This window comes from Falco punctatus (genome assembly GCF_963210335.1).
Source record: "Falco punctatus genome assembly, chromosome: Z".
Lineage (NCBI taxonomy): Eukaryota > Metazoa > Chordata > Aves > Falconiformes > Falconidae > Falco > Falco punctatus.
In genome coordinates this window covers 54,058,877-54,083,192 of record NC_137586.1, presented here as the reverse complement: position 1 = coordinate 54,083,192, position 24,316 = coordinate 54,058,877, and the positions used below count along the sequence as shown (strand labels likewise).

Here is a 24,316-nt window from a genome sequence, read left to right as displayed (position 1 = left end):
CCCTCTTTCATAGTGCCTTTTCTAATTCACCAGCAGCTTTCTACCAAAGCTGTCTTTACCTCCTCTGTGATTAGTATAAGGAATGAGCCCATCAGGCTGCACAATTCCACAAACTATCTGTGTGGGCAGCATGGGTTCAAAAAGTAATTCCTTGCTTCACAGAGAGGCTCTGCATTTCATTGGGGATTAAGATTTGGCTTGACTCAGTGTCCCATAAATGAACCATCAATTTAATGGAGGATTCTCCAGACTTCATAGGAAATTGAGTCTGTAAATCAGTTGGTAAAATGAAACTGGGGGCAGTAATAGTAACAAGGGTGTGGGTGGTTGGGGGTGAGGGCTATTGCTGTCCTGGCAGTGGACCAGGTGGACTGAAAAAACTGTAATGTTATAAACGAAGCCTGGTGTTTTGTGTTGTTTTTTGTTGGAGGTTTTTTTGTGTGTGTTTGTGGTTTTCTTAGAAGGAATCAGGCTCCAGAGCTGTTACGGTACTTCTGTGTCACCAAGTACGTGCTGCCTAGGAGATAGATCTTTATGATTTTATTCCTGGGTATCATTAAAACAAATTGAAGGGCAGAAAATTTTATTCTTTACCCTTGTGAAATGCAGGACTGAGGATAGATTTAGAAATGAAAGGAAATGTGTTGGAGTGAAGGTGCTGAAACTTATTTTAAGATTGGAAGCAGATAAGAAGGCTGTGTTAGGAAGAGTGATAGTGTCTAAGACTACCTCCATCAGCAGCTCTTTGAGTTGTGGGAGGGAAGTGGACAATTTAGAAGTGAAAACATTAGTAATAGGAGGATATGATTGCTTTCTTGTTCTCCCATGATGTCTCAATGTCTTCTGCATTAAGGCAAAATACTGAGGAAGCTTCAGGACATACAGTTTTGTTAGTTTTCAGAGTACAAATTTGATACAAATCTGTCCCTCCAGGCATTCTTCTGATAAAGTGGCCAAGTTAGAAAGCCAGGTAGAGTCATACAAAAAGAAATTGGAAGACCTGGGTGATTTGCGACGGCAAGTGAAACTCTTAGAAGAGAAGAATACAATGTATATGCAAAATACTGTGAGCCTGGAAGAAGAACTAAGGAAGGCCAATGCAGCACGCAGCCAGCTGGAAACATACAAGAGACAGGTGAGAACAAACATCATCAATGGAACAGTTCTCTGTATTGATCCACATTTTCTCTTCATAACATGGCTACATAACACCTCAAGTAAAAAAGGTATGAACAAAGAGTTCCTTGTGTTTAGGAGACTTCCATGTTTTGTAGGTAATACCTTTGTTCTCTTTTCCTGCAATTCTTATCATTGTTTCAAGTTCACAGTAGTTTGCCAATAAGCAAAAAACAAAGAAGTATTTCTTTCTTCTAAAAAATCAACATGTTAAGTTTATTTCCTCAAATTATTCCTAATTTGTATTTAGTAGTGGGGCTTGAATTAAAGCCTCTTCTTTCAGAAAAAGCATCCACTTTTCACTTAGAAATTTCCAGCAGTGACAAATGCACCACAGCTGAGGTAAGTTATTCTTGTAGTTAAGTATCCTCTTCCTTTTTTGTAAGGTTCTAGTTTGTCTGGTAAGTCTGGATTATTTGTCCAGTTATGAAGAGGGAAGGATGCACACCATGCCTATTGTGTATATGTACCCAGCTGAAGTAAGAGGCATCCGTTTATCCTCCTGCTTATAAAAGTTCTGTATGATCCTGTTTCTGTAATGGTGGAAGATGTGCTTAATTGTCTCTCTGCTTCTGTACTATACTGACATGACATCATTCTGGAATGCTTGTAACGGGGTGAGACAGTGTGGTTTGTTAAAGTGGTAGTCCCTGCCCTGTATTTTTGCCTGCTCGTAAGCTGAAGTGGTCATGGCCCAAGGGTCCCTATATGTCAGCTTACAGCAAAACGAAAATACAGAAACAACCACTAACAACATTGCAAGCCTGAGAGCCATGGGTGTCCCTGAGACCTCATAGCTCTTTCCTTGCACCTGACCATCTTTGTTATTAAGGACTACCTTCAGTCTCTGTGGGATAATTGTAAATATGGTCTAAGTGATTCCACCAGAAAAAAAAAACTTGTACAAGAAAAGTTCTGCAATAAGACAATCAAAAGGAAAAGTAAATGTAGAAAGCAATGGCCTTGCACATGAGTAGTATCATGTTTACTGGCAACAAATATTTCACTCCATTGAACAGCTAAGTATGTGTTACAGTTGTGTAACCTTGACATCTGCATCTGGTTATTCTTATTTCACCAGCGGTAAGGATTTTGGAAGGGTCAGTCCCATCATTTGTGCTGCAAAAGTACTCCTCCTTTTCTTCATTGTTCCCTGTGTTTTATGGGTAGGATTTCCTGTCTGAGGAGCTGTCAATCTATACAAAACTGTTCTGCTGGCCGAGACTGGAATAAATGTCAGGTGTCTCATGACAGATGTGTTTTCTTCACCTAACCACAGGGCCTCAAAATGAATATGCAGTGTCAATGTATGTAAGGCTGGGCTTCTTTTGAGACATGCCTGTGAATTATGAGCTGTCACAAAATTAATTTCTGGGAATCCTAAATTGTGCTGTAAGAATTAAGCCAGGTATTAGGATTCTGATGCTGTGTCACTGCTGAGCACTAGTGTGCTCCTGTAGTAGAATGTGTCTTATCTAGTGTGTGAAGGATCCAACCCCACTCATGATGATGCTGTCAGAGGAGTTATTTCTTTCTTTCACTTAGAAGCTCTGTGCTGTGCAGATGAAAGTGCTTGATTCAAACTCCTATAATGATATGCAAGGAAATCACACCTTCACCCAACCCAGCAATTTTTGTGAGATGAGGTTAGTGGTGATGCATTGTGGTGGGACATATGGTAGCAATTATTTAAGAATTTTTGTTCACTTTTCTGTAAGGAAGCACAAGCATTCTCTAAGAAACTTTTTATTGCAGCATGAAGAATTGAAATATGAAGACTTCAGGATTTTTTTTTATTTTAATTCAGCCCCTTTGTTCATGTGCATTCTGCAATATTTTTTAACAGTATGTCATGCTTTTCTTTGCTGCAAGATTCCTGCTTTATTCATTCCACATGTCAGATAATGCTGAGTACTCTGCATCACCATGTTAGCTGTACCTTTCTATACACTCCTAAGTCCTGATTCAAGACAATTTATTTCCTGCTGTGTTTTCTATATATCGTTACCATAGCATGAGTGATTGCAAACATTAATGCGTTTGTTTCCATATGAAGTGAAAAAAATATACTTGTTTTGCAAGTGGGGGCACAATTGCAGGTGAAGGCCTGCATTTTTTAATGCCTGCAGTTATTCTGATAGCCCCGGTGATGGATGTCACATCTGAGAAACTAAATATTTTCATACTTAATGTTTTGGTATGATTTTAATCTGATAATCTCAGAAATGGCAGGTCTGTGGGTTTTTTGCAGGCTTTAATTTAAGAACAAAACCAGTAAAGTCCTTCTCTGAGACCATGCAGATTTTTAGACTTGGTAGTTATTTGAAAATAAAAGGTAATTAGAACCACTAGGCAGTGTTAACGTAGGTATGGCTACTGCTTTGCTTCACAATTTAAATTACTTTCTCTGTAATCTAAAAGCCATGAAAAAGCCTTCTTATGAATTACTTCATTAGAAGCTGTATGTCTTTAGCTGAGTCTTCATTTAGCTTTTGTGTTTGCAGATCAGTCTTTATTCAGCTTACTTGCTTCCGTGCTCTCTGTGTTATGAGCTTTACTAATGTTCTGGGAATAAGCCTTTGCTAGTAAAGGCTGAGAGTTTTGAAAAGGCAAGACCTCACTCATTTGCCTCCCTGTTCACTGATCATTTCTGCTCAGCTTTCAGATTTCTGTTCATTTAATTTTAAAAATTCTTTACTGATCTGTAGTTGAAAGTATACATATGACTTTGTTATCAATGTTTCCTTCTTAAGTAAAGAGAACTGTTTATGAGCCTGTGGCTGAATCTTTATATTAGTGTATTAAAAATTATTAGGAAAATCTCAAGTTAGGAAATGTTACCTAGCTTCATAAGCTGATGATTGAATTCTGAGTGAGGCTTGTGAAACAGATTAACAAAAGGTGTAGATAATTTGCTTTCTTCATTTTTTTTCTTTATCCTAGGCTTCTCTGAATGCAGGGGGATTTTTCTACTTTTCCTAAGTTCTTTGATCCATAGAACTATATAGCTTTTTTTCTGTAAACCATGCTTGGTTTCACAATTTTTGCTTCTTTTGCTTGTGCTGAGACCTAATATTTGAATGCTGTTGGTTTTGCTGAAACACAGAACAACTGACGAAAGCAGTTTTTAGTATGTCCTGTAGGTAACTATTTCACTTGTTTACAACATGACTGGTGGTGCATGGTAATTGGCTACTTTGTCTTGTGTATTTTGTTTTAATACTAATATTTGCAGACAAATTATTGATTCTTGTTCTCACAGGCAGTTGAACTACAAAACAGGTTATCTGAAGAATCCAAGAAAGCTGATAAATTAGATTATGAATGCAAACGACTGAAAGAAAAAGTAGACAGCCTCCAAAAAGAAAAAGATGTAAGTGCCAAGGTGTTATTTATTGGTAGTAGTGCTAGCAACTTTGTGTCCTTTATAATACAGAGATATGTTAATCATAGTTAGCTATTTACAGCAAGCTTTTTAAATTAGGAGGTCTTTTTTTTCACTTAATTTTCTGATGTTTTTGTACAAGATTCTTTTTAAACCTGAAAACTGAAACATACATAACCCATTTTTAAGAGGAAAAGCTTTAATATTTGGGATCTGAGGTTGTTTCCTAACCATTTACCATGAGAAGGTTAATAAACACCTAAGGTAATTGTAATGTATTCTGAAAAACTATTTAAAGTAGGGTTTCTGCAGTATCATCCTAGAACTAAGCTCCTGTTGCATTTTTTTTCTAAAGCATTCTTTGAGGTACCAGCAACATGCTTCTCTTTGTGGAGTCATGACTACTGCAGCTAGAGGCTTAGGGGTCGTGTTGAGGGACAAGTCCTTTGTGTCAACCTCACCTTTTATGACAGGTCCTTGTGATCTATCTTGTATTGCCAACATGGAATACATCAGTCTATTCCCTTCCTCTCTGTCATTTGCTGCTAGTGATTCTGCAATTAATTGCTTTGTCCTCTCTTGCCAAGACTGATCCTTCAGACTTCTCTTGCACACTATTGTTTCCCGTCAGTTTATTTCAGCTTGTTTCTTAGGAATGTATATGCAGGTGCCTCAAAGTACCTCAGACCAAGGCCGGCACTTTGAGTTAGCAATTTCTTAAGCTTGTTTCAAGTATTAGTCCATCTATCCATCAGAATCTTCTTTTCCCTCAATAGTCATATTTCCTGTTCAATTCTTTCCAAAATTTCCAGCCCCTGAACTGGCTTTGAACTGAAAGTTTTCAGTTATTTTCTGTTCGTAGGTCTCTGATTTCCATATTCTATTAAATTTTCAAACTATTCTGAACACTTGCCCTTTATCATGTCCATATGCCCCTCAGTTCAGATTGGAATGTCCATAGTAACTGTATTCATATTGTGCTTTGACTTTTTTTTTCTGCTCTTTATTTAAAGTTTCGTTTTCCAGTTTTGTTATGTTTAACAATGTTAAGATTGTGTCTGTGGCTTACCCATTGCTTGGTGGACCATTTCATCTTGCACAAAGGATCTGAATTGCAGGCCATTGCCATATACTTTTCTGTATTACCTCCTGGTAAATGGCATTTTAGGGGTGATGTTGTTTTTTAATGCATTCTTTTGAATATATGCACCTGTGAGAAGTAAATTACAGCTGAAGTCTCTCAACATTTGAATTAGTAGGTAACACCAGTAGAAAATAACTCTTTCAGTTGCTTATTGTCACATACCTGTCAGTAAGGTTGTCCATAGAGGTATCTTGTCAGTTATACTTTGGAAACAATTACTGAAATTGGTTTTGTCCTTGTCTTTATGTTCTGGCAAAGTGTGGTAGTGTGTTTGATATCTTCAGCTATGTAGCTTGGCATATTACCTCTGTGGTGTTTTGTACTTACACAAGTACTAAGATAATTTGATGAGTTGACTTCATCTGCAATGTTCAAATGAAGCCCTAGAGCATATTCTAGCATTTGATTAATCAACTTGGTATTTCTGACTGATGCTAGCAGACTGCAGAATCCTTGTTTTAAGTAGCTGAGTTTGAGGAGTACTCTGTATGTCTCTTCTGTAGTATTTATGGTAAAAAGTTTTTTCACCTGTGGGGTTTGTGAAATGGTTTTCAGTGCTAATAGATTGTATGCTTTATTCAGATTGTTCTGACAGTTGCATGAGTTCTTGTTGCAGGATTCAGAAATACAGTAGAAGCCTCTGTCACACCTCATCAAAATGTTCTTAGCCAAAGTGATTCCAGGTCCGAGATCCATTTGGTCTGACATATAAAATCTACCTGCATTAAACTGTTAATAAGATTAAATGCAAGGGAGCTGTTGGCTGACAACTCCATACTTGCGCAGAGCCAAGGTCTGTCCTGGACCTTTTAGTAAGACTGGACATGCCTGATTTTAGAGCAAGCTACAGCTTGGATCTTTACATAGTTGCCATTGTCTCCTTTCATTTTTGAATCTTGGCAACCTTCTGGACAAAAACTTGATGCTACCTGTGGATTCTCATTTTTTGCTAAAAGGAGACTTGTGCCAAATTGGGGGAATAGTTGACTGATGCTGCAGAGGAGCCCATCTATCAAGATCCCAAAGTGGTCCAGTCATGTTCTTCAGTTCTCTTTGGACTGATCTTCAAGCACCTGGGTTTTTTTTCATAGCTAAGATGCTGGTAAATGGCAAGGCCAGCTGACACGCAGGAGAAAGGGGATATGGAAATGCTGCTCACACTTGTACTGTGGAAAGACAAACAAAACAAAGTTAATGCATTTTATTTATTATGCTGACTGTGTACTCAGCTGCTTGGCTTCTTAGGGAGGGAAAAATCTATGGACTTATAATTAACTTAATTTTTCCCAGTCCTGATGAGAGGGAAAAGGAAGATGACTGGCCACAGTGGGTGATGTTTACCACCTGGTCCCAGAACTCGGTGTCACTAATATCCTAATTTTGTAAGCTTATACCCTGGTATTTTTACCCCCAATAAGTGTAATACAGAGCAGCAACCCTTCTCAAAAAAAACCAACACTGTTGTTCATGTAAAATATATAGTATTTGTTTAATCTGTTGCAAAATAGACTGAGATGCCTTGATTTGAAAGTCATCTCTAGAGTTGCATTAAATTCTTTGTAAACAGTTGAAGGCTGTGTCTTCTGGTGACTTATGTACTATTAGAGATGGATTTTTAGTGCCAAGACTGATATTCGTTCTCTTTCCAATTATTCAGAGATTAAGAACAGAAAGGGATTCTTTGAAAGAAACTATTGAAGAGCTTAGATGTGTACAAGCTCAGGAGGGTCAGCTCACCACTACAGGTAAAGGACAAATAAGGAGATCTAATGCATCCTTTTCTAAAGTTATGGGACTTCTCTGGAGAGCATTGAATGTGCTTTTATTTAACACAGAACAAATTTAAGCTCTTCTGAGATGAACAGTGAAAAGCTGCTTCAGCTATTCATAGCTTTTTAAGCATTTGAAAACTCAAATGTTATTTCAGTCCATCAGAAATGCTAGTCTCCTCCCCAGTTTGACATTTTTATACTGTATATCTGATTTTGTGTAGTTATATAATCTTCTTCAGAGAAAGAAAGTTTTTCTCGTGTATGATTCATGTGTTGCAATTTATTTCTACATGTAATGCTGCACACTTTGTAGTTTTTAGATAAGCTAATGAGCAGAAAATACACTGCAAAATTACTTTATCAGAACGGATGAAGACAGAAATAATTATTCTCCAAATGGAATTGTGCTTGTCTGTTTCTCTTGCTGTAGCCTGACTTTGTGTCATTTTCCATTGCCTAGCATTACTCTAAAACTGTAATCTTCTAGAACAATGTTTACTTCTGGTCTTTTAAAGAAAGTTACTGGTCTACTTGCTGAATTTTTTACTTTTCCTAACGTAGGATTGATGCCTCTGGGAAGACAAGAGACTTCAGACAGTTTAGCAGCAGAAATTGTTACTCCTGAAATAAAGTAAGCTGATGCGTGCTTTGTTCTACTAACCTACACAATGTGCCAAGAGATGATTAGTTCATTTTCAGTGTTATAAAGCTTCTGTACCTTACTACAAGAGCAATTCTTTGTTGTTTCTGAACAAAGCTAAAGAACAGAATAATGTTTTGAGGCAGTTTGTGAAGTATGGAGTTACTGCATAAACGTTCCAAATGATTGTGTGAGAGAGGACAGGACCCTAAATGCCATAAATACCCAAGCATTGCCTGTGGTTTTAGTGACTCATCATCTTTGGCTTCTGAAGATTAATTCTGGAGTTTATGCAAGCATACATCTATGCAGACTGTTTGCAGCTGCTAAACTTGGCCTCCATACCTGCTTGACAGAGGTGGACAGTAGCAGTGGCTGCTGTAGGACTGAAACTTTCTGTTATGGAGATCTGGGCCACTGCTTCTGCTGATGGAGGGGGAAGGGAGGCGGCCTATGCATAGGAGTAGCTACTGCTGCTCTCTTGTTCCCTCTGTGGTGACAGAGCATGGGTCTATGCCCAAGCAGCTTTCTCCATATCATGGAGAAGATCTGTGGACCAAATAAGGGAGTTTTGTGAGGCAGATTCTGTCTGTGGCTTGTGAGTTGCAGCTCAGCATATCAACAAGTTCAGGGAGGAGTTATCAGGCCTCATTGAAAGAGCTTTAAAATAGATTTGAAGAGGGAAAGGAATTAAACCAGACTCAGCAGAGATAAGCCTGGGGGCAGCACACTGTGTGCGTGCTTGCAAGGCCCTTCAGTCTGCTCCACAGTAAGCACAGTTGGATGTCCCTGTACTAATTTGCTCAGCACCTTAGCCATTTCAGTGGAGGCAGGGGATGGAGATGCATGTGGCAGCTAAGATGCTTAAGTTCTTGATGCATTAAAAACCACAGAATCACCTGAGAACGGTCACATCAGAATTAGGGTTTCTTACCAAAAAAAGGTGACAGGATCAGTAGCCCAACTGAAGTGCGTCTACACCAATGCACACAGCATGGCAACAAACAGCAGGAGCTACAAGCCATTGTGCAGTTGGAAAACTGGTATAGTTGCTATCATAGAAACATGGTGGGATGACTCACACAACTGGAGTGCTGCAGTGGATGTCTATAAACTCCTTGGAAGGGATAGGCAGGGAAGGAGAGGTGGTGGGGTAGCCTGGTATATTAGGGAGTATTTTGACTGTCCAGAACTTGATGATGATTAAATAGTTGAGTGTTTATGGGTGGGAATCACAGGGAAGGCCAACAAGGCTGATACCATGGTAGGCATTTGTTACAGACCACCCAAATAGGATGAAGAGGCAGACAAAATATTCTATAAGCAGCTGGGAGAAATCTCATGGCCACTAGCCCTTGTTCCCATGGGGGAATTAAACTTTACAGATGTCTGTGGGAAATACAGTAGAGAGGAAACAGTCTAGGGGCTTCCTGAAGTGTGTGGAAGATGAATTCCTGACATGGTGAGGGAACCAACTAGGGAAGGTGCCCCACTGGACCCATAGTTTGTGAACAGAGAAGGACTTGTGGGTGCTGTGATGGTTGGAGGCCATGTTGGGCACAGTGATCATGAAATGATAGTTTTTTCAGTTCACGGAGAAGTAAGGACGCAGTTAGCAATACTGCTACCTTGGACTTTGGAGGGCGGACTTTGGCCTGTTTAGTGGCCTGGTTGACAGAGTCCCTTGGGAGACAGTCCTGAAAGGCAGAGGAGTCCAGGAAGGCTGGGCATTCTTCAGGAAGGAAGTCTTAAAGGTGCAGGAGCAGGCTGTCCCTTGTGTGAAAAGACAAGCTGGCAGGGAAGAAACCTGGCCTGCCTAAACAGACAGCTTTGGCTGAAACTCAGAGGGAAAACATTTGGAACAAAGAGCAGGCAACTCAGGAGGACTACAGAGATGTCATGAGGTTATGTAGGGAGAAAATTGGAAGGGCCAAAGCCCAACCAGAACTTAATCTGGCTACTGCTGTAAAAGATAGTAAAAATGTGTTTGTAGATACGTTAGCAACAAAAGGAGGGCTAAGGAGAATCTGCATCCTCTATTAGGTGCGTGTGACAAAGGATGAGGAAAAGACTAAGCTATGTAATGCCTTCTTTGCCTCGGTTTTAATAGTGAGACCAATTGTTCTTGGAGTATCTAGCCCACTGAGCTGGAAGACGGGGATGGAGAGCAGAATGAAGCCCCCATAAACCAAGGGAAAATGGTCAGCGACCTGCTACACCACTTAAGCAAACACAAGTCTATGGGGCTGGATGGGATCCACCCGAGGGTACGGAGGGAGCTGGCAGAAGTGCTCCCCACAACACTTTCCATCATTTACCAGCAGTCGCGGCTAACTGGGGAGGCCCCAGTGGACTGGAGGTTGGCAAATGTGACACCCATCTACAAGACGGGCAGGAAGGAGCATCTGGGGAGCTACAGGGCTGTCAGCCTGACCTTGGTGTTAGAGAAGGTTATCGAGCAGATCATCCTGCCATCAATCAGCATGTGCAGGGCAACCGGGTGATCAGGCCCAGCCAGCAGGCAAGTCCTGCTTGACTAACCTGATCTCCTTCTATGACAAGATGGCCTGCTTAGTGGATGGAGAAAGGCTGTGGATTTTTTTTAGCTGGACTTTAGTAGAGCCTTTGACACTGTTTCCCACAGCATTCTCCTGAAGAAACTGGCTGCTCATGACTTGAATGTGTGTACTGTTTGCTGGGTAAAAAAAACAGAGAAGTGCCAGGTCCTGCACTTTTGTCACAGCAACCCCAAGGAAGGCTATAGGCTTGGGGAAGGGTGGCTGGAAAGCTGCCTGGTGGAAAAGGATGTGGGTGTGTTAGTCAACAGCTGGCTGGATATGAGCTGGCAGTGTGGCCAGGTGGCCAAGGCAGCCAACAGCATCCTGGCTTGTATCCAAAAGAGCGTGGCCAGCAGGGCCTGGACTGGGCACTGGTGAGGCTGCACCTCAACTACTGTGTTCAGTTTTGGGTCCCTCACTACAAGAGGGACGTGGAGGTGCTGGAGCGTGTCCAGAGAAGGGCAACGAAGGTGGTGAAGGGTCTGGAGCACAAGTCTTCTGAGGAGCAGCTGAGGTACAGAAGAGAAGGAGACTCGGGGGGAGACCTTATCGTGCTGTATAATTACCTGAAAGGAGGTTGTAAGGAGTTGGGTATCAGCCTCTTTTCCCAAGCAGCAAGTGATAGAACAAGAGAAAACAGTCTCAAGCTGCACCAGGGGAGGTTTCAATTGGATATCAGGAAAAATTTATTCACCGAAAGTATGGTCAAGCTTTGGAACAGGCTGCCCAGGGAAGTGGTTGTGTCATCATCCCTGGAACTAATGAAAAGGCATGTAGGTGTGGCACTTTTGGGGACCTGGTTTAGTGTTGGACTTGCCAGTGTTATGTTTACAGTTGGACTCAATGATTTTAAAGGTCTTTTCCAATCTAAATTATTCTGTTAAAACAGACCAATGCGGTAGACGCGACTTGCTCAGGTTCATGCAGTAGTTTGGTGACAGCTGAGATTACAACCTCCCATAACACTTGTCACAAAGCTTTGCGTTCTCTGCGTTCTACCTATAAATCTGTTCTGTACTCTGAGCTATAAAAAGGGCATTCAGGCAACTTCCTTGTGTTGTGCCTTCTACAATTACAACTCTTCTAATCAGGTTTGTGTTTGAGGGTTTGAAGACATGATTGTTGCTTCAGTTGTCTCCCTTAAATAGGTAAAGATTATTTTTGTTACATTTATGCCTTCTGTGGTAAGTTGCATTCTTCTTTGTAGACTGGTGTACTTTTTTCTAAAAAACTGGTTTTTTATGTATTCAGGGAGAAACTCATTCGCCTTCAGCATGAGAACAAGATGTTAAAATTGAACCAAGAAGGTTCAGACAATGAAAAGATCGCCTTGTTACAGAGCCTTCTTGATGATGCAAATTTACGGAAGAACGAACTGGAGACAGAAAACAGGTAAGAAGTTTTGTCGTCTGTTTCTTTGTCTTTTCTAACAATGACATACACTTTTGACTGTACTGTGTGCAATACTGGCTGCCCCAGTAGAAGAAGGACATGGACTTACTGGAGTCAGTCCAGTGACAGGCCACAAGGATGTGATTACAGAACTGCAGCATCTTTCGTATAAGGAGTCTGAGGGATAGAGACTACTATGTGGCCTGGAAAAGCGAAGGCTCAGGGTGGGTTTTATTAATGTTTATAAATGTCTGATGGGAGGGTCTGAAGGAGATGGAGTAAGACTCTTCTCCGTGATGTGCAGTAGCAGGACAAGAGACAGTGAGAGCATTTAAAATACATTAAATTTCATCTAAACATAAGAACATGCTGCTGCTTTTTTTTTTTACTGGGAGGGTTGCTAAACACTGGTATAGGTTGTTCAGAGAGGTTGTCTCTATCCTTGGAGATATTTAAAACCCAACAGGACATATTCCTGGGCAACCTGCTCTGACTGACCCTGCAAGATTAAGCCAGTCAGCATGTCCGTGGGGACCAGCATGCATCTGAGCATGCTAAGGTAACTGACTGATACTGTGAGACTGCTCTACATCTAAACTTTGAATCTGCTCTCTATCTAATCTTCTCTGATCCTCCCCTTTGACTGGGGAAGGTTCCTGAACTCTGGGAAAAGGTAAATACTGCACTCGCCTTCAAGAAGGGCAAGAGAGTCTGCAGAACTACAGACACTGGTCAGCCACAGCTTGTTTTCTGGGGATTTCACAAAGCAAGTCCGTCTGGAATCTCTTTCCAGCCCTATGAAGGACAAGAAAGTAATCAGGAAAGGCCAACATGAATTTAGACAGGGGAAATTATACCTAATTTAGCTGTCTTGACAATGAGATGACTGTTTATGTGAAGAAGGGTGAAACAGTGGACAGTACTTAGCTTTAGCAAAGCCTTTGGCACAGTCTCTCCTAGTGTCCTTATGTTCAGAATGGTTAGATATAGGCTGAATAAGCAGATAGTAATGCGAGTTGAAAATTGATTGAACAGCTGGGCCTAAAGCATTATCATCAGTGTTACAAAATCCAACTGGTGACCAGTTCCTCAGGCATCAATACCAGGACCAATGCTGTACATCACCTTTATTAACAACTTGACTGATGGGAGGGGCTATGCTCTTAGCAAGTTTGAGAATGGTACGACATTGGGAGGAGTGATTGCTATGCTGAAAGGGAGAGCTGCTATTCAGAGGAGCTCAGCCATCCAGAGGAATGAGCTGTTGGGAACCCTGTCCTGGCTGGGACCCATAGTCTGGGGAGCAGCTCTGCTGCAAAAGCCCTGGGGTCCCAGTGGACAACAAAGGAGGATGTGTCAGCAGCAGACCTTGCAGCTGACAATGATCTGGGCTGTCCTCACTACGGTGCAGGCAGTCAGTCTGGGAAAAGGATCCTTCACCGTACATCTGGACACAGAATACAATTTTGGATTCCCTAGTACAAGAAAGACATGGATGTGCAAGAGTGCAGCAGAGTACTGCTAAGGTGAGGGACGCTGGAACATGTGATATGTGGGGTAAGACTGAGAACTGGGTTTGTCCAGGCCACAGATGGCATAGGAGAGATAATACTGTGATCTGCATCTATCTGATGGGAAGGTGTCAAGAAGACAAGAGCCGGACCCTTCTCAGAGATTGACAGTGGAAGGACAAGAGGCAACAGACACAGTATGGAGTATGGGTCTGAGCTTTAGAAGAGAGGCCCAAAGAGACTGTTACACCTCCATCCTTAAAGGTGTCCAAATCTGGATTGGACGTGGTTCCCAGCAATCTGCTGTAAGTGCACCTCCTTTAAGGAGGAGTTTGGATTTAGACAACCTATGGAGATCTCTTCCACTCTACAGGTTTATAGGATTCTGTGACACTGTAACAGCAGTAAGCTAGTAGCTCTCACACAGTAAAAATGACTGTTAGAAACCCTTTTTCTCATGTATATAGAAATCATTTCTATATACATCTATATATATGCATTTAGGTTCTCTTGGAAGAATATCAGAATGTCCTGGATGATGACAGACTATAATCTCTGGAGCTACTGTGTGCTCTGACTACTGTTGTAAATTTTCTGTGAACTAACTTTGTATTTATTGCATCTCTTGTGTTGATGACCTGAAAACAATGGACACTAAAATCTTGGGCTTACTTTTGCAGTTGTTTGGGTTTTTTTCTGGGGGGGGGGAAAAAGAAAAAAAAAAAAATATCTCTTTCCTAGATTGGTAAATCAGAGACTTCTAGAAGTGCAGTCCCAGGTTGAAGAACTACAAAAATCTTTGCAGGATCAAGGTTCAAAAGCTGAAGATGTAAGTAGAAATGTACATCAAACTTCCATTCAAGTAGTTACCATTTTTGAAACTTTAACCTTTTTGTAAAAAAAACATGTAAAAGAAATATGTGAATGGAGATTTGTGATAGTTTTCCATATTTACCCCTATGGTCTCATCACTAAGTTGTGCATCTCTAAATAGGATGTAATTTGTGTAGAAAATGCAATCATCCTGTGTAGAAAATAAAATCATCCTATGTAGAGAAGGTGTCAAATATATTTAATTTGATTAATTGTGTCTGTTCCAACAGTAAACTTAGTGTTAAAATTACTTAATTAGAATATACAGTTTTGCAGGGAACTAGGGAAATCTTAAATCTCCATGTCTTAATAAAGTACCTGAAGTTATTTTTGGTTTAGTTTAGTTTTCTCAATGAAAGTTAAGGCTTTCCTGACAGTGGAAGCTCTATAATTGTGGATGTAGATGTATGTCATAATGCAATAAGCCTGGCAGGCCAAAATGGAAAAAAAAGTCAAATAATTAGTCCCTCAACATAATTCAGCATTTTTCTGTTTCTGTATGTGGACTTAAGTTTATTTTTTATATAAGAATACACATTGTGGCAGTTAGGCAGTTAGGTGTGGAAAACAACTTCCAGTCTTCCACTCAAAAGGTGTGTTTGCCATCTCCTGTATTTGACAGCGGAAGCTCTAGAACTTCCTTGAAAGCAGCAATTTGCTGTACTGTACATGCACAGTGTTATGCTCACAATTTCAATGTATTGTGTTGCTAATCAGCAACAAGTTGTAATGTGTTGCTTTCTGGTTTTGTGGTTTTGTTTTAACTAATTTATATAAAACAGTGAAAGTTCTTAGTAGCTGCTTATCTTCATTTGAATGTGTTTCGTTTAGCTTATCCTTTTGTTTTTCAGAACAGACTGTATGAAAGTAAAACACCTAGTTGAGTTCAAATAGGATCATTTTCCCTAAATAACTTAGAATGCATTTTAAAATACACCCATACTATTATATGTTGCTGAGATAAACTTTGTGGTCTTGATTATTGGCCAAAATCAGATTTTTCAGGGTGAACAAGAATATGAAAAAATTTTCTCAGATAATAGGTATTGTAAATGAACCAGATCTTAACTGAATTTAGCTTTATTTACTGAAATGTTAATTGTGTCTCTTTTTGAGGTTCTGGTTTGGACATTAATTTAGGACATGTTCATGATGCAGTTGCTTCATTCAAATTCATGATGCAGTTGCTGCATTCCTGGCATCTGTGTAGGTCTGACCATGCCAGTAGTGATTTATAGGCACTAATCCTATGGCCTGTTTTGCTGAGTGTGGTATGTAGGATTTCATTTACTCTTAATGAAGCAAAAGAGAGTGTAGACTCCATGAAATACTGAGGCTGCAAGAACCTCTGAAGGTGTGGACACCTCATCCAATCTCCCACACAAAGCAGAGCAAACCTCAAAGTTAAACCTGGCTGCTCAAGTAGATGGAAGTTACGCTGGGACCACCTGATTTATCCTTGAGATAACATTACAGAAGGAGTGATTCTTTGGAAGCATGAGAAAAAGGATAAGGAGGGACATGGCATACAGTTCATTGATGCATCATTTTCAGCATGTTTCCTCTGTTTTTCACTACTTTCTTTTCTGCAACAATTCATTAAAATTGGTGTTTTTATATACTTACACCGTAAATATGCTCAACCCAGAAGGCTGAAGATCCCATTTCTATTCAGTCCAGAAATGTATGATGAAGGCTTGGGGTTGGTTGGTTGGCTTGTTTTAGTTTTGTTTGTTTTCAAAGCTGAAGTAATTTTTAGTTTTGCCCAAAAAGTAGTAAAAGTACTATGCTAATCTAGGCAAGTATCATTGCAATGATACGTACTGCTTACGGAGGTCCACACAGGCAATCAGTTTGGATTTTGTATGGAAGTGCATTGGAAGGCTCATGTTAGGAAGATACCAATGCCTTGAGGCCTGTAATGGGCACTGATACATCCTGTTGGGATGTATGATTAGTCCATGCTGGCTGTTGCCTTGCTAGCCAGGGAAGGGCCTCCTTACCCCAGTCTTCCAGACTACTGAATCAGCTCAGACATGCCTGGTGTGGTCAGAATAGCATATTTGATTTTTCTGACTGTCCTCCAGAATGCAGTGGTCATGTGCAGGGCTGCTCAACAGGTACCCTGAACAGCTTCAGCTACGTCATTTGCATGCCTTATTATCAGTCTTTTGTCATCCTTGTTCTCCCTTTCTCTTCTTGAATCCCTTCCTATATAATCAACCTGCCTTTAGTTACTTCTACCCCACTGGACCTAGTCTTGCTAGATCCATACCATATCCAGTGTTTTTCATACTGTTACATACACAATCTTGGTATATTACATGCTGTTACTGATACAGTTATAAGGCCCTTCAGAAGTGGCACCTCCCTACAAGTTCCCCAAAACACTTTTACCGGTTCGGTTACCCATGAAGTTCAGCCACTTCGCTCATCTGGTGAGACACTGGAACAGGTTGCCCATAGAGGTGGTAGATGCCCCATCTCTGGAGACATTCAAGGTCAGGTTGGACAGGGCTCTGAGCAACCTGTCTAGTTGGAAGATGCTCCTGCTTGTTGCAGGGAGTTGGACTAGATAACTAGATAACTAGATAACTAGATAAAGATCCTGTCCAACTCAAACTATTTATGATTCTGTAGTTTCTTTTAACATCTGTGAAATCTGACCATCCCTCATGGTGCTGTTTATAACTTTTGTTGTCATCTCACAGTGTTACCAGTCTCATCAAGCAATTTTCTCAAGTTGTGCTATAGTTTCCCTCACCTGGCTAAGTTAGCTTAACCTCAAGCCAGAGCCTAGCCACCTGTGCTTTTGACCTTAACATGAAGAACAAAACCAGACTTGGTCTTCAAAAAGAAGACAGACCTGTTCCTTTGACTTGTTTAAGCATGAAAGAAATTTCCAGGAAAAAGACTTTATATCTGTTTGTGGGTTTGGTTTTTTTTGGGGTGTGTGTGGTTTTTTTGTTTGTTTTTTTTGGGGTTTGTTTTTTTTTATGTGAAAGAAAGATGGCAATTAAATACTAGGAAGAATACCTGTTTTCTAAAAGCACACCATAATAAGTAATTTTTTCTGGTGTTTTTTAAGTGAAACTTTTAGGTAGTGGGAGGAAAAAGCAAAATAGCAAGTGTACAATTGCCAATTTTTACAGTTTTGTTAGAGAAATGTTCTTGTATTATGAACAGATAAAACATTTGGATGAAGTTAAATGTAAAACTAAATCAAAATTAGATAAAGCTTTTTTTTAATTGTGATTTTTTTTAAGAGACTGGTTTTGCTATGAAAGAACAACAATTGCAGTAATTGCTTCTTAGGAGCAGAGGATTTGGAAATGTAGCTTCGAAGCTGACGGAGACCTAAAAAAAAAATAATTCATTTTGGTCCTTTTTAAGAGTAATTAATCTGCCTTCTACAAGCATATACAGGATCTTTGGGTGGCTATAATCACAAATTGTACTTTTTTTTTTTTCCTAATCTTGTGTCTTGCATAAATTACACAGAGTAAACTCAGTCCTGCTTCTTTTAATGTGTGTGCTTCTTATCATTGTTAGTTTCCTGCTTGTGAGAACCTAGGATCTGTCTAGATGGGAGAGGGGTTACTCCCACAACAATACTGGTATTATGCAAATAATATATATGAGAATATACCAGTAAAATCAATGCTGACAGCTAGTTGTGTCTGTTCCAAGCTAAACCCAAGTGCAATGCAAGGGTCACAAAAGAAAAGCTGAGTTCAGTTTTTATTTTCTTCCCTTAGGAAAATGGGCACTGCTGCCAACTTCTCCCCTTTTTTGTCCAAATCAATCACAGTCCCCATAATGATCAGACATAAGTGATGGTGGCAGTTCAAATGCCTTGTGACCAAGAAAGATGCATACAGACATTTATTGTTACAGAAAACAGAGTGTTGCTGCATTTGTTCAGAGGACTGGAAAAGAAAAAAACCAAAATGGTCAAAACTTGTAGATCCTTAGCTGCTATGAGTTTCTGACTCTGAAGTCAGTAGAGTCACGGTAGCTTGTTTTTATGTGATCTGCTCCTTTCTTATAGTGCAATAAGTAAATCCAACTTTGAAATCATGAAAAAGCATGACCCAGGATTGTGATAAAAAACAATATTTTGGAAGTATTTACATTGTAACAAAGCTAAAAGCTTTTTTGGGTGCACACAGTAATTGTCTCTGTTGGCCAGGTGTCTAAACCTTTGTTGAAAGACCATTAGAGAAAAAACAATGAAATAATTTTGTTAATGATTTTATCATATATTTTGGTGATGGTCTAGTCGTCAGCCATATGCTGGACCTCCAATGTGATTGGTACTGGGTAAATACAAACGAAAAGGCAGTTTCTCATCTAAATGTTCTACATTTGTCCTGTGTGCAGTGTGGCAATAACACAATTCAGCATTACTCCACAAAAACACATCCATCTCTTAATTTTTGTTGTAGCCCAGTAGACTACGTATTTTCTCCTGTTTTTTAATTGTATGGGTTTTGCTTTAAAATTACTTTCCAAAAATAGCAGTTGCTCTTCTTTGAAATTTTAAGCAGAATAATTTACAGATGTGCTTCTTTACTATTTTCTTATTTCTGTTTTTAGTATTATCTTTTAGAAAATATTACAGGATGAAAATGCTGATAAGAACAAAGGAGAAAAAGGCACATGTGTGAAAAAATGCGTAGCTTTTAACTTTTTCTGTTCATGACTTTCTAAATAATTTCTTCTTTTGGCTGCTGTTTTGCTTTATACTAATGTTATCTTTGTTTCTTGGCATGGGCTTCTGCGCAAGGCTATTGTGAGTATGGCTTTCTATTTACTTAACAATACTTTCAGTTTATAGACATTTATTTGGTTACTTTTTTGAAAGACGTACTCACTGAGTATTAAGTGAGTTTAAAATTAAAATAAAATTTACTTTGAAACTTTTATTCAAAGAGCTTATCTAAATGTGATTTAACCAGAAAGTGGAACACTGTAAGTTGTATGATAATTTTTGTGTGTCTGTAATCAATAAAGATGAGAAAAAGAGTAGAATTTCTGCTACACTCCAGTCAGAAACACTTTACTCCCTCTAGTTTCTGTGGGGACAGGAGTTTACTTCAATTAGTTTGCTACATGTCTTCGTGCAAATTGCATTACAATATTGGTAGGAGAGCTCTTCTAGAAAATTTTGCTGCACTTTCCGATTTCAGGTTAATTTATTGAGTCCAGTCACAGAAGTACAGAAGACATTAAAACAACTGCCATTGAATTTTGTCATTTAAAGATCTTGTTTTTATTGTCCTAGTTCCTGGGAAAATAATTTTTAAAAGTGCTCTAATTTCAGGGAAGTCACACAGCTGTGGAGAGAAGGTTTGCTATCACAAAGGATGGCTTTACAGTTGTGATCTAAAACTGAGTGAAGTAAAAAGTTGGATTTTGGTTAGAATGTCAAAATTACGTGGTTTAAAATAATTTTGAAATTGTTAAACCTCCGCAATATAATAAAATAAAACATTTAACTTTCTATTTTAGTCAATTCTTCTGAAAAAGAAACTTGAAGAACATCTGTAAGTATTTTGTTTGCCTATTTTCTGTGCCGTTTGAAATTATATGTTTTCCATATGTTAAGAAAGACAGTCATTAATCATGCTTCTGGAAAATATGCAACTAGAGAAATCAGATAACACAGAAGTGCTTGGGAATCTGCTGTTCAGATACTGTTCTCATCTCATAGAAGACCTTTGTGAAAGCAGTAAAAAATGACAAAGGAACCATCATTTTGTGCTGGTTGGAAAACTTTGCTTAACATTGTGTAAATCTTTACTGAAGTAGCGGAAGTAATTCTGTTCTGAGGAAAGCATGCTAATATAAACAAAATTAATGTGTTTATTTTTAGTATACATTATGGCATAAAAGGTAATATTTTAGGAAGTGTTATCATTTTGCTCTGCTATTTCTGCACCACTTTTACTTCCCTACAATGCAAAGAGCTGTTAGCTTTTTGGCTGGCTTGCAAAAAATAAAGTTGTCTCTTTGGGTTTAACCATTCTTTCTCAATGTAATCTCAATTACAATTGTTCATTTTAGGCATGCATTGTACAGTTAACTGTAAGTTCTAAATTAGGTTTGTAATTGCTGAGAATGAAGCTGTTGTTACAGTTCTCCATACACTGTAATGTTTTTCAGCTTATTTAAGAAATATTTCCACAGTGAGATTGTCATCTGGCCTCATGCCCCACAGCAGAAATCAGTTGTACTCTCAGAAACATAACTTAGGATTTTTTGTGCTGCTTAATGTTTATTCAAGCACAGTAATAATACTGGGAAAACAATATGTGATTTTATGGTTTGTAACAGTGAGAAGCTCCATGAAGCTAACAATGAGCTACAGAAGAAACGAGCTATTATTGAAGATTTGGAACCAAGATGCAATAACAGTTGTGAGTTACCTGTGCAGTCCCATTTTTTATTTTTTTTTAAATTATTTCATGTGCAAGGTCTTTAATGACAATACCTAAAGGAGGTGCAAGATAGACAAAATGTACATTTTAAATGGCGGTCATATGTATGTTGTTAATTGCGCTGGAAGCTATGATGACCAAAGAGGTGCTTCTAACACTTGAAATGCAGGGAATCACATCTTAGAGATCACCATAGAAAGAAAATTACAGTGGCTGTAGAAATACCAAGTCGTTGTCATACCTGTCATTGAACCTCAGCTGTTCAGAACTGTCATGCCTCCTAAATCCCTGATTTAGGAGATTCTTGCTGCCATCACCAGGTTATTTTTACTCCTAATATGTATTCCTTCAGTGTGTTTTCAGAACTGTATTGTAATTTGAGAAGATTCTGAGACACTGGTCAGGGGGAATATAGAATATATGCCATATTGCTGAGATGGTATCCAGAACCCAGCATCCACTTGGTTTTTAGCATGTTAATGCTGCTTGTTTCCTGAGAAGTATTGAAGGAGGTAGATTGTTTTTTTTTCAAGCCTACTTACTATAGAACAAGACAAAAGATTGCAACCAATGGCAGCTTTTCTGGTTTGTGCTAAAGTGATATTATTCATAAAGAGATCAAGGAAGATAGAAATATAAGTTCAGTATTCATTACATACTTTCTGTATCCAAAAAGAACTTTCATTTTTGTTCAGCTAGAACTGCAGAATATGTTACAAATTCCATGTCTTAGGAAACGTTAGAGCAGTTGGAAATGAGGACCAGGAATTTCATGAGTACCTAATAAATACATAATCCTATCATACTTGATAAGCTTCAGTGTGAGTGTAATAGCAGTTTCCTGACTTGATAGCTTCTAAACATTAGGGCATACTGAGGCTTCTGTTGTTGGTTTACTGAAATTACAAGTTGCTTTTAAAAAATCTAGGTCTGAACTTAAGTCTTGGTAAAATAAAAGTAGTTGTACATTCTTCCTTTCTTTCCATGGCTAGGAAGTGTGTGTGAATTATTTTTTAGATTCTTTTAGCTATCCTGGATATGACCAGAATGCTTGGGCATTGCACAAGAACCATGGCACATTTTGAAAAATGGATTCTTGTCATCTTGGAGACCATCTGCTATTGGTTTTCTTATCAGTCAATGAAAATCTTACTTGGCCCTGTTACCAGCCTAGTGTTTTCTGGGTGCTTAGAGAGAAAACAGTAGGGAAAAACATGAAAGAACATTTCAAAATGAGGCTGCAAAACAGATGGACTGAGGGTTGCCTGGGAACCAGATGTCAGCGTTATATGCTATTTGATTCAGGAGGATGTAATTGATCCCCTCCCCCCCTCCCTGAGATCTGAGAAGACATATAGAAGATACATAAGACATAAGCAATAGTGGCTTGCCATATTCTTACATCAACACAGAAAAAGGCTGTGCAATGAAATTGTCCTACTGGCCTGCATTGCTGCTTAAAATGTGTGTGTGCGAATTAAATGTAGTATATTCATGTCACAAGTCTGATAAATTGTGTTCAGTGTTAGAGTTTCGCAGATTTAAGCAAGGGTTGTGCCTGTTAAGAATTAGTCCTCTTAGATAAAATGGGAAAACTCATGTTTAGCTACAATACCAAGATATTATGGAATCTGTAATTTATTAGTAAGGTCATTAATGGAATTGATTCAGGATTCCATTTCTCTTTTATTTTTCATAATTTTAAACAAAGCAAAATTTGTATACTAACTAGCTATCTCATGAGAATATATAGGATTACACATTTTTATGTGTTTTTGAACGCTTCAGTAATTAAAATTATGATATCTGCTACATCAGGTTCCTTATGTTAGCTTTTCTTAACTGAAATAAATTCTCTCTGTCTTAAATGTCTGTTAAAAAACATGAAAATAAACATAATAATGTTACTTTCCAATGTGTGCATCTTCTGACAAAAAGCACTCAAAATTGAAGAACTGCAAGAAGCTTTACGGAAAAAGGAGGAAGAAATGAAGCAAATGGAAGAGCGATACAAAAAGTATTTGGAAAAGGCCAAAAGTGTGAGTATGGTGTTCCATATTAATGATTCCTCTCTGACAGACTGCACCACATGTCTACTCTGCTGGGATGAAAATAAAGGAGGTATCTGTATACATAGTAGTAAGTAAGAGGCCAAATGAGGTCTTTGTATCTTAACCATTACGGTACCTCATAGAGATTAATTCTGCAAATTTTACCCTGTTTTTGTGTTCATGACTGTCCCTTTTTGCTGCCTATCCATAAGCCCTTCTGATGCCTCTGTACACATATGTACCCAGTGCTACAGATTTTTGAGAGTCACCCAGACAAACCTTGTTAAGCACACTTTCATGTCAGCTGATGACAGGGAGAGGTTGTTAAACCCTTTCTAATGCTGAGATAACTTATTTCTTTGTGGAAATTCTTCTGGACTTCTGTCTCTGAGTGACAAAAATGTGTAGTACATCAGCTAAAATGGTGTCCATACTGATGGTGGTGGACTGATGGTATAGAAATAACCAAAATAGCTGTGCTGTAATTTAGAATTGGAGAACAACCCCATCTGCGAGCAAAGTACTCTTTAATTGGTGTTTGGGACTTGTGGGAACTTCTGGCACAGTTGTCATGAAGAGTCTCTTTGTATACACAGATAGAGCTTAGTAAAACCAAGTGCACAGTTGGACTGACAGGCTCTGGTTTTACCAGTTTGGCAGGGAGGGAAAAGGAAGTTTGGGATTCTTCACAGGTGACTGGATCTGTTTGTGTTTCTGGATGTTGTAGGCTTCTTGTGTTGCTCAGTCAGTAATGTTTGTCTTACCTCGAGCAGATAATTTGATACACTTTTTTTATAAATACAGCTTCTAGCTACTTCAGATTTCATCAGGTCAAAATTGCTCACATAATTGCTTATTCTTTTTGATGGACTCCAATTTACAGGCAGGGGTCTGTCTTCAGGAAATCTGAACAAATATGTTTGCCAATCTAAACACAATGCAGAGCCACTTCAAATTTTATTTACTTTCTTTGTTCATCTTTTGCCCCTGATTTCTATTCATGTTCTGTTTTAGCTAACTGTTTTAGAAACTGTTTTAATGTAGATTCTTTTATTGATGCTTTTTCCAGGTACAGTGATCTTTTTAGCTGAACCACCTTTGAGAGCAGTTACGTTTCTTTGATTATGTTCAGCATTCTCTTTGCCTTTACTGTTTCATATATGCCTCTGTTGAGAAGGTGGCTCATATTTAAGTATAATATTGAGGGTATGGGTATACTACTGGCTTTACAATGGCAGTATCGTTGTCTTAATCATAGTCCCATTTCTTCTCTTACTCTATTTTGATATTTTACGTGAGTTTCTTAAAAGCATACCAGTGGTTTTGTTCATCTGATCACGGTAGTATCAAGATCTTTGCTATGGCTGGGTG

General features: G+C 38.9%; 1 protein-coding gene across 4 annotated transcripts in view; it reads left to right on the top strand.

Annotated features, from left to right (window-relative positions):
- The window catches only part of HOOK3 (hook microtubule tethering protein 3), a 94,108-nt gene that overhangs the window by 54,586 nt on the left and 15,206 nt on the right, over positions 1-24,316 (top strand). For all 4 annotated transcript variants that reach the window (XM_080372041.1, XM_080372039.1, XM_080372040.1 and 1 more), the window contains 9 exons: positions 934-1,135; positions 4,439-4,549; positions 7,363-7,450; positions 8,039-8,108; positions 11,927-12,067; positions 14,320-14,407; positions 19,966-20,000; positions 20,791-20,873; positions 22,833-22,933. In XM_080372041.1, coding sequence (XP_080228167.1) covers positions 934-1,135; positions 4,439-4,549; positions 7,363-7,450; positions 8,039-8,108; positions 11,927-12,067; positions 14,320-14,407; positions 19,966-20,000; positions 20,791-20,873; positions 22,833-22,933 — 919 coding nt within the window. The remainder of the gene's footprint in view (positions 1-933; positions 1,136-4,438; positions 4,550-7,362; positions 7,451-8,038; positions 8,109-11,926; positions 12,068-14,319; positions 14,408-19,965; positions 20,001-20,790; positions 20,874-22,832; positions 22,934-24,316) is intronic.